General features: G+C 46.0%; 1 protein-coding gene across 1 annotated transcript in view; it reads right to left on the bottom strand.

Annotated features, from left to right (window-relative positions):
- The window catches only part of AATF (apoptosis antagonizing transcription factor), a 134,290-nt gene that overhangs the window by 65,655 nt on the left and 56,158 nt on the right, over positions 1–12,477 (bottom strand). Inside the window, exons 5-6 of the mRNA XM_058164164.1 lie at positions 4,309–4,420; positions 292–490 (exon numbers count right to left, since the gene is read on the bottom strand). Coding sequence (XP_058020147.1) covers positions 292–490; positions 4,309–4,420 — 311 coding nt within the window. The remainder of the gene's footprint in view (positions 1–291; positions 491–4,308; positions 4,421–12,477) is intronic.

The following is a 12,477-nucleotide window of genomic DNA, read 5'->3' as shown; positions in this document are numbered from 1 at the left end:
CGTCTGATGGAGACTACCTGAAGATTGTATCCAATTGAGTGTGAAAAGTTGATTGGACAATGGGATGAACTTGTGGGTGTGGGACAGGGCTGTGAACTGTTAACTGGGTGTGGAAAACCTGGAAGCTCTCAGTTTCGGGTTTTCCCAGCTGTGCCAACATGACATCTCTAATAAATTGGAACTTTGAGGAACCTCAACCCTCAGAGCTTTATTTCGTAGGGAGTGTTCCTTGAAACCCTGACACATACCATGTATCACTCCTCAGCACCCCTCTAAAGTAGTAATACTTGCCTTGCCCAGTTTGCCAGAAGCCAGTCTGGTCCTGTCGTGCCACTTCTGTAGGGTGTTGTTTCTGTAGACCCGAAACTCAGCAAACCTCTTGGACGCGAATTCAGGGTAGTCCTCCATCTCCAGCTTCCGTTTGGGCGGCCTCCGCACAACCCGCTTCTCTTCCTCAGCTTCAGTGCTGCCACTTGAGATCTCTTCATCGCTGACAATAAAGATGGTAGCGTAATTAGTCTACAGAGCTGGCCAAGCATAGCTTGCTCTCTTTAGTACGGCTTTATCACTAAACCTGGTTAGCAACAGGCAACCTAAAGGCAAAGCTGTCAAACTGAACCAAGGGATGGAAACTTAACCAAGGAGAGAAGTAACATGGGTTTGTTTCCCAAGAGGCAGCTGGATTTTCTTTCCTTGATGACATTTTGCTTCTCATCCAAGTAGCTTCTTCAGCTCTTCAACCGTTTTTCATATAAAGAATGGTTTGCTGGAATTGGGTATGACTAGTTTAGAAGAACTAGGGGTGACATGATAGCAGTCTTCCAATATCTCAGGGGTTGTCACAAAGAAGAGGGGGGTCAATTTATTTTCCAAAGCACCTGAGTGCAGGACAAGAAAAAATGGACGGAAACTAATCAAGGAGCCTTGGTGCCGTGGTGGCTCAAGGCTGTAAGAAGCCTGTTATTAAAACCAGCTGCCTGCAATTACTGCAGGTTCAAGCCCCACCAGGTCCAAGGTTGACTCAGCCTTCCATCCTTTATAAGGTAGGTAAAATGAGGACCCAGATTGTTGGGGGGGCAATAAGTTGACTTTGTAAATATACAAATAGAATGAGACTATTGCCTTACACACTGTAAGCCGCCCTGAGTCTTCAGAGAAGGGCGGGATATAAATGTAAACAAAACAAAAAAAAAAAGGAGAGAATCAACTTAGAACTAAGGAGAAATTTCCTGACAGTGAGGACAATTAACCAGTGGAACGACTTGCCTCCAGATGTGAATGCTCCGAAACTGGAAGTTTTTAAGAAGAGACTGGACAACCATTTGTCGGAAATGATATAAGTAAGTGATGGCGAACCTGTGGCACGCATGCCAGAGGCGGCACACAGTGCCCTCTCTGATGGCACATGAGCAGTTGCCCCAGCTCAGCTCCACCGCACGTGTGCACATGCCTCCCACCAGCCACTGATTGTCAGGTCTCCGCCATGCCTGCACCGGGGTGGGAGGGGGGGGGGGAGAAGCATACGGGAAAAGCGTGCGCATGTATGGGGAGCAGGGGGTCTCACGTGCGTGTGCAGGGGTCGCACACATATATGCATGGGAGAGGATCACACGGGAGATCTGCATGCATGAGCAGTGGTGGTGGGAGCACAGGGGGGCGGTCACACTTGCATGTGCAAGAGGCCGGGGCCCATGGTGAGGTGGTCACACGCACATTGCATTATGGGTGCGCGCGTGGGACGACAAAAAGGTTAGCCAACACTGATATAGGTAGTCCTAGACTTAGGACCACAACGGAGGCCCAAATTTCTGTTGCTAAGTGAGACAGTTGTTAAGTGAATTTTGCTGCATTTTACAACCTTTTCTTGCCACAGCCGTTAAGTGAATCACTGCAGTTGTTAAGTGAATCTGGTTTCCCCGTCGACTTCGCTTGTCAAAAGGGGATCATGCGAACCTGGGACACTGCAGCCATCATAAATACGAATCAGTTGTCAGGTGTCTGAATTTTGGTCAAATGCTACTATGGTCGTTAAGTGTGAAAAATGGTCATAAATCACTCGTTTCAGTGCCGTTGTGACTTTGAACAGTCATTAAATGAAGTGTTGTTAAGTCAAGGGCTTACCTGTATAGCAGGGGTGTCCAAACTTGGTCCCTTTAAGACTTTTGGACTTCAACTCCCAGAGTTCCTCAGCCAGCTTTGCTGGCTGAGGGACTCTGGGAGTTGAAGTCCAAAAGTCTTAAAGGGACCAAGTTTGGACACCCCTGCTGTATAGTGTTTCCTGCCTGAGCAAGAGGTTGGATTAGATAACCTCCAAGGTCCCTTCCAACCCCGTTATTCTGTTAAAGTGACAGATTTATCCTTTGCTGCTTCAGTTCATCTTGGCCTTCAATGGTATACTGCCCCTGAATATGTTGTGACCCCGGCCCAAGTAGGTAGTAGGAAACTCAGTCAGTGTAAAAACAAACTTTATTCGAACAGCTGAGAATTACTTCATTCTCAGTGTAGTTCAACTAAATTAAATCAAACTCCTCCCAACACAAATACCTCGGTCCTATCACCAACCTTGGTCCAATTAAGCAAATTGCCAAAGGCCTTTCTTGGCAAACGTTCAGATTTGTTTCAAAACAAATGCAGCAAGATGAAGCTATCAATTTGTTTTCCAGCAAAGAGCCCAAACACCGTTGCTGGTCTTTTAAACCTTATGGGAGGGGCCAATCATCTTCTGGCCTTACTCCTGAGTCGTCCTCTTCGCTTGAGCTGCTCTTGCCTTCTGGCAGCTCTTCTCATGCGTGCATTAGGAACAGGCTCCTCCTGTTCCTCTGCCTCACTACTGTCAGCCTCTGGAGGCTCTGGAGTCCGCATCTCACTCCCCGATGGCCCTGGCCCCACCTCAGCCTCCGATGCACAGCCTTCATCCGGGCCTTCCCCAGCCTCCAGGACTGGCCCACGCTCTTCCTCAGCCTCATCGCTGTCTGACTTTGTTGCCAGCTCCGCAGTCTGCTGGCGGACCACAACAGAATATGGCATTTCCATTTAGCCTTATGGTCAACAGAGGATGATTGCATCCCCCACCCCTCTATGAATAGCTAATCCCCCGTTAAAGCCATGTAATCACACAGGCAGATAATACCCTATGAAACGGGAACAAGTCTTTCGACAGCTCTGAACCTTATCCCTGGATAAGCCTTAGGCCTAATGCAAAGGGGAGAATGGAAATATATATATAATGATATATATAATATATATATATATATATGGGACGCGGTAGCTCAGGGGTTAAGACGCTGAGCTTGTCAATTCAAAGGTTGGCAGTTCAGCATTTCAGATGTTTTCAGATTCGGCTCCTTTTCGGCCTCAGCCAATATGGGCATTTATGACTGGGGTTCTAAGTTTAAATTACAGGTGTGGGGGGGGCACTATGGCAATTTTACAACCTGCAGACGTCAACTCCCAAGAATTCCATACGCGAAATTAAATTTCAATTTCTCTTAAATTAGATTAAATGAGACTCTAGAAAGAGTGCAGAGGATAGCAACCAGGATGATTAGGGGACTGGAGGCTAAAACATACGATGAACGGTTGCAGGAACTGGGCATGGCTAGTCTAGTGAAGAGAAGGACCAGGGAGACATGATAGCAGTCTTCCAATATTTGAGGGGCTGCCACAGAGAGGAAGGGGGTCAACCTATTCTCCAAAGCACCTGAAGGCCAGATAAGGAATAATGGATGGAAATTGAACAAGGAGAGATTCAACCTGGAAATAAGGAGAAATCTGACAGTGAGAACAATCAATCCATGGAACAGACGCTGCCTTCAGAAGTTGTGGAAGCTTCATCACTGGAAGCTTTCAAGAAGAAACTGAACTGCCATCTGTCAGAAATGGTGTAGGGTCTCCTGCTTGGGCGGGGTGGGGGGTTGTTGGACTAGATGACCTACAAGGTCCCTTCCAACTCTGTTAATCTCTTCACTTGCCTGTAGCTTCGGGGTTGCGCCACCAGATGCTGAACGTACCTAAGTCAACGGGGAAGCCAAATTCACTTAACAACCTTGTTTACTGATTTAGTAACTGTGGCGATTCACTTAACAACATTGGCAAGAAAGGTGGCAAAGTTCACTTAACGACCATCTCGCTTAGCAATGGAAATTTTGGGCTCAATTGTGATTGCAAGTTGGGTTCAAGGGATGACTCACTCTGCCCCACCTCATTTTTTTCCTGCCCTCTGCCCTGATGTTGGAAAGGTGTTTTATGGCCTTTGCCCGCCCCGTTGCCCAGTCGCCGCCATCGCTATCTTTTTTTTTATTTTTTTACCTCTCCTCTTTCTTTTGTCCTGTTACCAAATGTCTGGTCCCCGAGTTCTGGTGCCACAGCTCATCCTGAAGATCCACCAGGCTTCTCAGCAAAGCCTTTAACGCTTTGTAACCTGCGGGGCAAAACGAGAAAATGCCTTAAGGAGATTCTGCAGGGAATGCCACCCATCTGATAGGAGAAGAGGATGTTGAAAACCTGACAGGTTGGCCATGGCTCAGAGGAAAAACTTCTTCATCCCCAAAAGCAGGGATGAAATGTAAAATTCGTTACTACCGGTTCTGTGGGTGTGGCTTGGTGCGGGGTGTGTGTGTGTGTGTGTAATGTGACTGGGTGGGCGTGGCCAACTTTTTTTTTTACTTTTAAAACCAGTTTTTCGGCTGAAGAGGTGGTAAAAAAATGCTTTTAAAAGCCTCTGATGATCAGGCAACTCAGCTGGGATCACCAGAGGAGCCTTTTAAAAACTTTTTTTTTACACGTTCTTTGGCCAAAGAGGTTGTAGAAAAAATGCTTTTAAAGGGTTCTGACGATCCCAGCTGAGCCGCGCGATCATCAGTCTTTTTTTTTTACTTTTAAAAGCATTTTTTCGGACAAAGGAAAAATGCTTTTAAAAGTAAAAAAAACCAAAAACCCTCTGATGAGGGGGGAAGGGATTTTTGCTACGGGTTCTCCGAACCACCTGCCACCATCGTTACCGGATTGGGCGATCCGGTCTGAACCGAGAACATTTCACCCCTGCTGTACATGCTTCTTATCTGGACTGCCTCGCAAAGCTGACAACTTGCTCAAAAGAATTCTGGAATGGCCAATTATCGAAAAGGAAGTTGACAAGAGAATGAAAATCTTTTTGAGGAGAGAAAACACAAAAAGCTGCCTTCCGCTAAATTAAATCACTAGTCTCATAGTTCCACACCGCAAATAGCTCCCGAACCACTTATGAAGCTCGTGCCTCAAGCTATTAGAGTGGAACCAAAATTATTAAGCTGGTTTAAAAGAGGAGTCGAAGAAGCCATCTATGTCTAAATTGAGCAGCCTTCTCTCAACAGAGGGGGACTGTAGGACATCATCCATCTCCAGTCAACACCGTCTTTTCGGCAGTTCCAAGAAGGCTCCACACCCATTTGCACCACTCAGGTGACTCTGATGCCACAGACAAACCTCCAGATAGATAAACAACTATCTAAAAGGATGTAAATGATCAGCGGTCTGCAAGGAGTATCAAATCCTTCTGTTCCCCACCATCCAGTCAGAGCTGAAGAAGCTTCTTGGATGCAGAAAGAAAACGTCTTCAAAAAACAGCAACAACAACAGGGGTTGCCACAAAGAAGAGGGCAATCTGTGGCAATCTCAGGGGTTGTCACAAAGAAGAGGGAGTCAAACTATTCTCCAAAACACCTGAGGGCAGGACAAGAAGCAATGGGTGGAAACTAATCAAGGAGAGAAGCAACTTAGAATTAAGGATAAATTTCCTGACAGTTAGAACAATCAATAAGTGGAACAACTTGCCTGCAGAAGTTGTGAATGCTCCAACATTGGAAGTTTTAAATAATAATAATAATAATAACAACAACAACAACAACAACAACAATAATAATAATAATAATTATTATTATTATTATTATTTAATTTTTATACCGCCCTTCTCCCGAAGGACTCAGGGCGGTGAACAGGCAGATAAAATAATACAATATATTACAATAAAAACACTATTTAAAAAACTTATTCAACAAAGCCTAAATTTAAAATACAATACAAAATATAAAATAAACCCCAATAAAATCCATGTTTAAAAACCCTATTAAGCCAGTCCTGCTCGGAAGAATAGATATGTTTTAAGCTCGCGGCGAAAGGTCCGGAGGTCAGGAAGTTGTCGAAGTCCTGGGGGAAGCTCATTCCAGAGGGTAGGTGCCCCCACAGAGAAGGCTCTCCCCCTGGGGGTCGCCAGCCTACACTGTTTGGCTGACGGCACCCTGAGGAGGCCCTCTCTATGGGAGCGTACCAGCCGGTGGGAGGCATGTGGTAACAGAAGGCGGTCCCGAAGATATCCTGGTCCTATGCCATGGAGCGCTTTAAAGGTGGTAACCAGCACCTTGAAGTGCACTCGGAAAACCACAGGTAGCCAGTGCAGCCTGCGCAGGATCGGTGTTATATGGGAGCCACGAGTGGCTCCCTCTATCACCCGCGCGGCTGCATTCTGAACTAACTGAAGTCTCCAGGTGCACCTCAAGGGAAGCCCCATGTAGAGCGTTACAGTAGTCCAGGCGAGAAGTGACGAGGGCGTGAGTGACGAGGGCGTGAGTGACCGTGCATAAGGCTAAGAAAATGTTGGATAGCCATTTGTCTGAAATGGTGTAGGGTTGGGCAGGGGGTTGGACTAGAAGACCTCCAAGGTCCCTTTCAACTCTGTTATTATGTTATGTTAACAAAAATTCCAGTTGCCTCTTGAGAAAAAGCACCTTTGGGACAACCATGACCGGGATGACGAGAATCTCCATAGAAATAATAAACTGGAACAATGTTTCTTAAAACTTTCCAACTTTAAGCTGTCTGGACTTCCAACTCCCAGAAGTCTCTCTAGCCAGCTGGAGCTGTCCACACATCTCAAGTTGTCAAGGCTGAGAAACACTGAATAGAGAGACATGAGATCCAATGAAGGGCTTTCTGCATCTGTAGAAACGTGCAATCTTGATGAATTATTAGTGGAAGTTTTGCAAAGCCTAAGAAACGACGTTGAGCCATCAGTTCTGACAGAAGATTCTGGAAATGGAAGGCATGGCCTTCTCCATGCAAAGAAATACTATTTCCCAAATTAGGGCCCCCTCCATACAGACTTGTCTGTTTAGATTTAAATCTGGAAGTCTTCCACAAGCCACGTTTCCGGATTAGCGGTAAGAAAACTGTCCAGAACAGGGGTCTCCAACCTTGGCAACTTTAAGACTTGTGGACTTCAACTCCCAGAATTCCTCTGGCTGAGGAACTCTGGGAGTTGAAGTCCACAAGTCTTAGTTGCCAAGGTTGGAGAGCTCTGGTCCAGAACACATTTCCCATTTATCCTGTGCCTGCCTGCCTCCCTCCCTCTTTTTTGCTTTTTTATTTTATTTTAATGGAAACATTTCATCTTTCATTAATCAGTGTGTCGTCTTTTGTGCAATAACAATTAAAACTTACAGCCATGTTCATTATTTTATCTATTCTTAAATTAATACTGATACATAACGTACCTTGTATTACGACAACCCGCTTCTTAACTTACTTACTCCTCTACTTTTATTTCTAATTTTCATCTTTATTCTCTAACCATTGATAAAATACCGTATTTTTCGGAGTATAAGACGCACACCTTTTCCCCCCAAAAAAGAAGGTGAAAATTTGGTTGCGTCTTATACTACAAATGTGGCCCTGTCCAGCTTCTCAAATGGAGGTTTCAGAGGCTGAAAAAAGCATCAGAAGTGGAGCTTCAGGAAAAAAAGCCCCAAACGGAGCTTCAGAAAAAAAAGCCACAAACGGAGCTTCAGAAAAGAAGCTCCCAAACAGAGCTTCAGAAAGAAAAGAACCTCCAAAACAGCTTCAGAGACTCTTTTTTTTAATCTGTTTTTTCTGAAAAGGAGTTTCAGAGGCAGAAAAAAAAGCAAAAAAAAAAAAAGAAGAAGAAGCAAGGCACAGAGCTCACAACCAAGGAACCTGTCGCTAAAATTCACCTCTGGGAACAGCTGATTGGGGGTATTCCAGGAGGCCGATCCACCTGCCAATCAGCTTTTTTTTTTATTTTCCTCCCCAAAAACTAAGGTGCGTCCTATACTCAAAAAAATACGGTAACTCCCATATACTATAACAGTCAGATTCTTCCTTTTCTTTAATTGCAAATGTTAATCTATTCATTTCTGCACATTCTAGTAGCTAGCCTGTCTCCCCCTCTCCAGCTTTAGCAAGTCAAAAAAGAGCCAGCCCATTCATTCCAAACAGTGGTTTTAACCAGCGACAAGGCGGCCACAATAGGAGGCATCATATCACCGCGCCGGAGGAATGGCAGGCAAGCTCTCCAGAGGAACAAAGCCGAGATAAAAGTGGGGGAATTATTTTTGCCATCAAGCACATTACATATTTATTCCTGAATGGTGAAGGCACTGGAGATGTATTAAAAGGGGGAGAGGGAGGGAGGGGGGGCATCCCTGCCGCTGACAACTGGCGCATGCTGAGAGACGGCAACATATGTATTACTTCTGCTCTGGATGCCAGTTTCTGAAAGGACTAAGAGAAAGGGACCGAGTTGCCGTATTACACCTCCTATCGTCTCTGCTCATTGTGGGCCTACAGACTGGGATGTTGGGGAAATTGTCATTTTACTAGACGAGCAACAAAGATGATTATGGGACTGGAGCAGGGGTGGAATGCTCCCGGTTCGGACCGGATTGCCTGATCCGGTAGCGATGGTGGCGGGTGGTTTGGAGAACCGGTAGCAAAAATCCCTGCCCCACCCCCCTTGTCCAGCTGAGCCGTGCGATCATGAGGGTTTTTTTTTAAAAAAAAACTTTTAAAAGCATTTTTTCATCAGCCGAAAAAATGCTTTTAAAAGTAAAAAAAAAAAAGGATCTGATCGTGTGGCTCACCTGGGATCGTCAGAATCCTTTAAAAGCATTTTTTCTACAACCTCTTCAGCCGAAGAGGTTGTAGAAAAAAATGCTTTTAATAGGTTCTAATGATCAGGCAACTCAGCTGGGATCATCCGAACCTTTTAAAAAAAAATTTTACAACCTCGTCAGCCTGGAGCCAGTAAGGGGCCACCACAGGCACCCCGCCCCGACATGAGTGACATCAAGCAGGCCATGCCCACTCTGGCCACACCCACGCAGTCTGCTGTGACTAACGGGCCACGCGGACCCGGCCTTCCAAGGTCAACCACAATCCTGATGCGGCCCTCAATGAAATCGAGTTTGACACCCCTGGACTAGAACAGGGATCTGCAAACTTGGCTCTTTTAAGACTTGTGGACTTCAACTCCACAAGTCTTAAAAGAGCCAAGTTTGCAGACCCCTGGACTAGAAGACCTCCAAGATCCCTTCCCACTCTGTTATTCTATTCTGTATTAATGTCATGGGAGAATTGCACACTCAGAATAACTGGTTTTTAACCCAGCAGTCCCCCCAGTTTCAAAGTATTTCTCTTGCACAGTATTTCTCTTGCAAGGGACAATAACCCTTGCACAACAGTTATTTAAGGATAAGTGTGGATGTCAAGAGGAAGTCTAACCTACAGCAGCAGAAGAATTAATGGAAGAGGGACGAAGGCAGCTGAGATTCATCAATTCAGAAGGCAGCCTCGATGCCACACCGACTGCCAAAGGCAACCGAACCAGCCCACTTTCTGTTATCTCTGCCCATTGACAGGAGGGCATTTTTATTCAATTTGCAAAAGCCCATCTAAGCCTGATGAGTTCTATCTATCGGGGCAAGTCCCGCTGGTTAATTTTATTGCAAGGCCTTTTATTCCCAGGTTTCCATCTCTTGCATTTTCAAGGTTTTGTTTATCCTATTGCCTCTTTTATTAAAGACCCTGAACACTGCATTTACCCCTCAGTCTTTTTGCTGGCGAGATCTCAAGGCGGCCAACAATACTGGAAGGAACGAAGGAAGGAAGGAAGGAAGGAGAAAAGAAAGAAAGAGAAAGAAAGAAAGTCAGAAAAGAAGGAAAGAAAGAAAAAGGAATGAAAGAAAGAAAGACAGGAAGACAGGAAGACAGAAAGGAAGGAAGGAGGAAGAGAAAGAAAGAGAAAGAAAGAAAAGAAGGAAAGAAAGAAAAAGAAAGGAAGGAAAGGAAGGAAGAAGGAAAGGAAGGAAGGAAGGAAGGAAGGAAGGAAGGAGCAAGGAAGGAAGGAAGGAAGGAAGGAAGGAAGGAAGGGAGGGAGGGAGGAAGGAAGGAAGGAAGGAAAGAAGGAAGGAAGGAAGGAAGGAAGGAAGGAAGGAAGGAAGGAAGGAAGGAAGGAAGGAAGGAAGGAAATTGGAAAAGACTAAGGGGGAAAATGAAACTAAAAAATGAAAGGAGATAACCAGAAACTGAGGGAAAAATAGCAGGAGAACCAGCAAGACCTAATATGTCTTTGATAGGTAAAAATCAAGCTCGTTTTCCACTAGAACATAAAATAACAGAGTTGAAAGAGACCTTGGAGGTCTTCTAGTCCAAATCTCTGCTAGAGCAGGAGAACCTATAACATTTCAGACAAATGGTTGTCCAGTCTCTGTTTGAAAGCCTCCTGCGATGGAGCACCCACAACCTCTGAAGCCTCTAGTCCTTTGCAGAGCTGTGCCTAAGACAGTGCTAGATATGCAGGGGAAAAAGTACATCGGGGTGTCTAACATGGGCAACTTTCAGACAGGTGGACTTCAGCATGCATGGCTGGCTGAGGAATCCTGGGAGTTGAAGTCCACCCGTCTTAAAGTTGCCAGGCTTGGATACCCCTGCTGTAAAGTCAGGAATCTATACCTCAAACCCAATTCTGGGAGTTGAAGTCCACAAATCTTAAAGGTTCCCAACACCTCTGAGTTAGAAAGAGGGTAACAAAAGCAGAATTCACCTGACAGCAACCACCTGCATGAAATGAAAATTCACCGTTCTTAAGGTGCCTTCAAAAGAGGAGAGTCTTCGGTGGGGAATTCTGCGGAATGGTACCTCCATCACAGCGAGGTGTTGGGAAATTGGGAAATTGTTGCGATTGGAGATACTGGAATTCAGGAGTGGGCTTCAAAAATTTTAGCAAGGGGTTCTCCAGCCAGTTGCTGGGTGGGTGTGGCTATGGTGGGCGTGGCCTAGTCTGCCTCCTGCACCACGGCGGGCCGGTGGGGGGGGCATGTTTGCCCTCCTTGGACTCTGGAGGCTTTCCTTGAGGGTCCAGGAGGGCAAAAACGGTCTCCCCAGGCTCTGGAGGCTGGAAATGGGCCCATTTCCGGCCTTCCCAAACTTCTGATAGGCCCAGTTTTCACCCTCCCCAGCCTCCGCGCACGCCCTGCACTTACCTGCATCCAAAACGGGCCACATGGGGACTCGTTTGTGGTGGGGCGGGTGGGGCCATCCAGGAGTGGGATTTGGGGGTTCTCCGAACTGCACAGAATCTTAGAGGTTCTCCCGAACCCCTGCAAACCCCCAGCAGCCCACCCCTGCTGGAACTGGATCACAGCAAACCAAGGAGTGGAGTTTCCACTTAACCACAAAGCTCAACAAGTAACTTGTACGGTCCTTTACTTCAGTGGTGGGTTTCAAAAATTTTTTACTACCGGTTCTGTGAGTGGCTTGATGGGCATGGCAGGGGAAGGATACTGTTAAAACTCCATTCCCACCCCACTCCAGGGGAAGGATACTGCAAAATCCCCATTTCCTCCTGATCAGCTGGGACTCGGGAGGCAGGGAATAGATTGGGGCGGGGCCAGTCAGAATTTCTACTACCAGTTCTCCGAACGACTCAAAATTTCCGCTACCAGTTCTCCAGAACTGGTCAGAACCTGCTGAAACCCACCTCTGCTTTACTTTTAAGAATAAGGTGCACAGGAAGAGCCTGCTGAGACGGAGCAGAAGCCTCCGCGTTCTAGGGAGGGGACGATAAAAAAAAAAAACAACCTCAAGCGAAGTCTTGTCGCAATGACGTTTCAGCGTGCACCTTACGTTTCTGGGTGAAACACAGTGACGTTGTTCCTTCCTGATGGGAAGCTGGTGTGTGTGTGAAGAAATACAGGCAGTCCTCGATTTACAACAGTTCATTTAGTGACTGTTCAAAGTTACAACAGCCCTGGAAAAAAGGGACTTATGTGATTTTCATACTTGCGTCCGGTGCGTGATCAAAATTTAGACGCTTGGTAACTGGTTCATATTTATGACGGTGGCCGTGTCCTGGAGTTACTGCGAGATCCCCTTTTGCGAACTTTTGACAAGCAAAGGCAATGGGGAAGCCAGATTCACTTAACAACCGTGTTACTAACTTAACAACTATGGCAGAAAAGGGATGTAAAATGTGGCGACATTCACTTAACAACTGTCTCACTTAGCAACAGGAATTTTGGGCTCCATCATGGTCGTAATTCGAGGACTACCTGTACTTACAAGGAGGGGCATTTCATGCTGTTCCAACTCCAGCGTGGAGGGTGATGTATCTCTGAGAGGGTTTTTAATCTTTGTAAATCTCCTTCT

The sequence above is a fragment of the Ahaetulla prasina genome, chromosome 1 (assembly GCF_028640845.1).
Source record: "Ahaetulla prasina isolate Xishuangbanna chromosome 1, ASM2864084v1, whole genome shotgun sequence".
NCBI lineage: Eukaryota > Metazoa > Chordata > Lepidosauria > Squamata > Colubridae > Ahaetulla > Ahaetulla prasina.
Note: the sequence above shows the minus strand (reverse complement) of the source record. Positions and strands in the feature narration are given on the sequence as shown.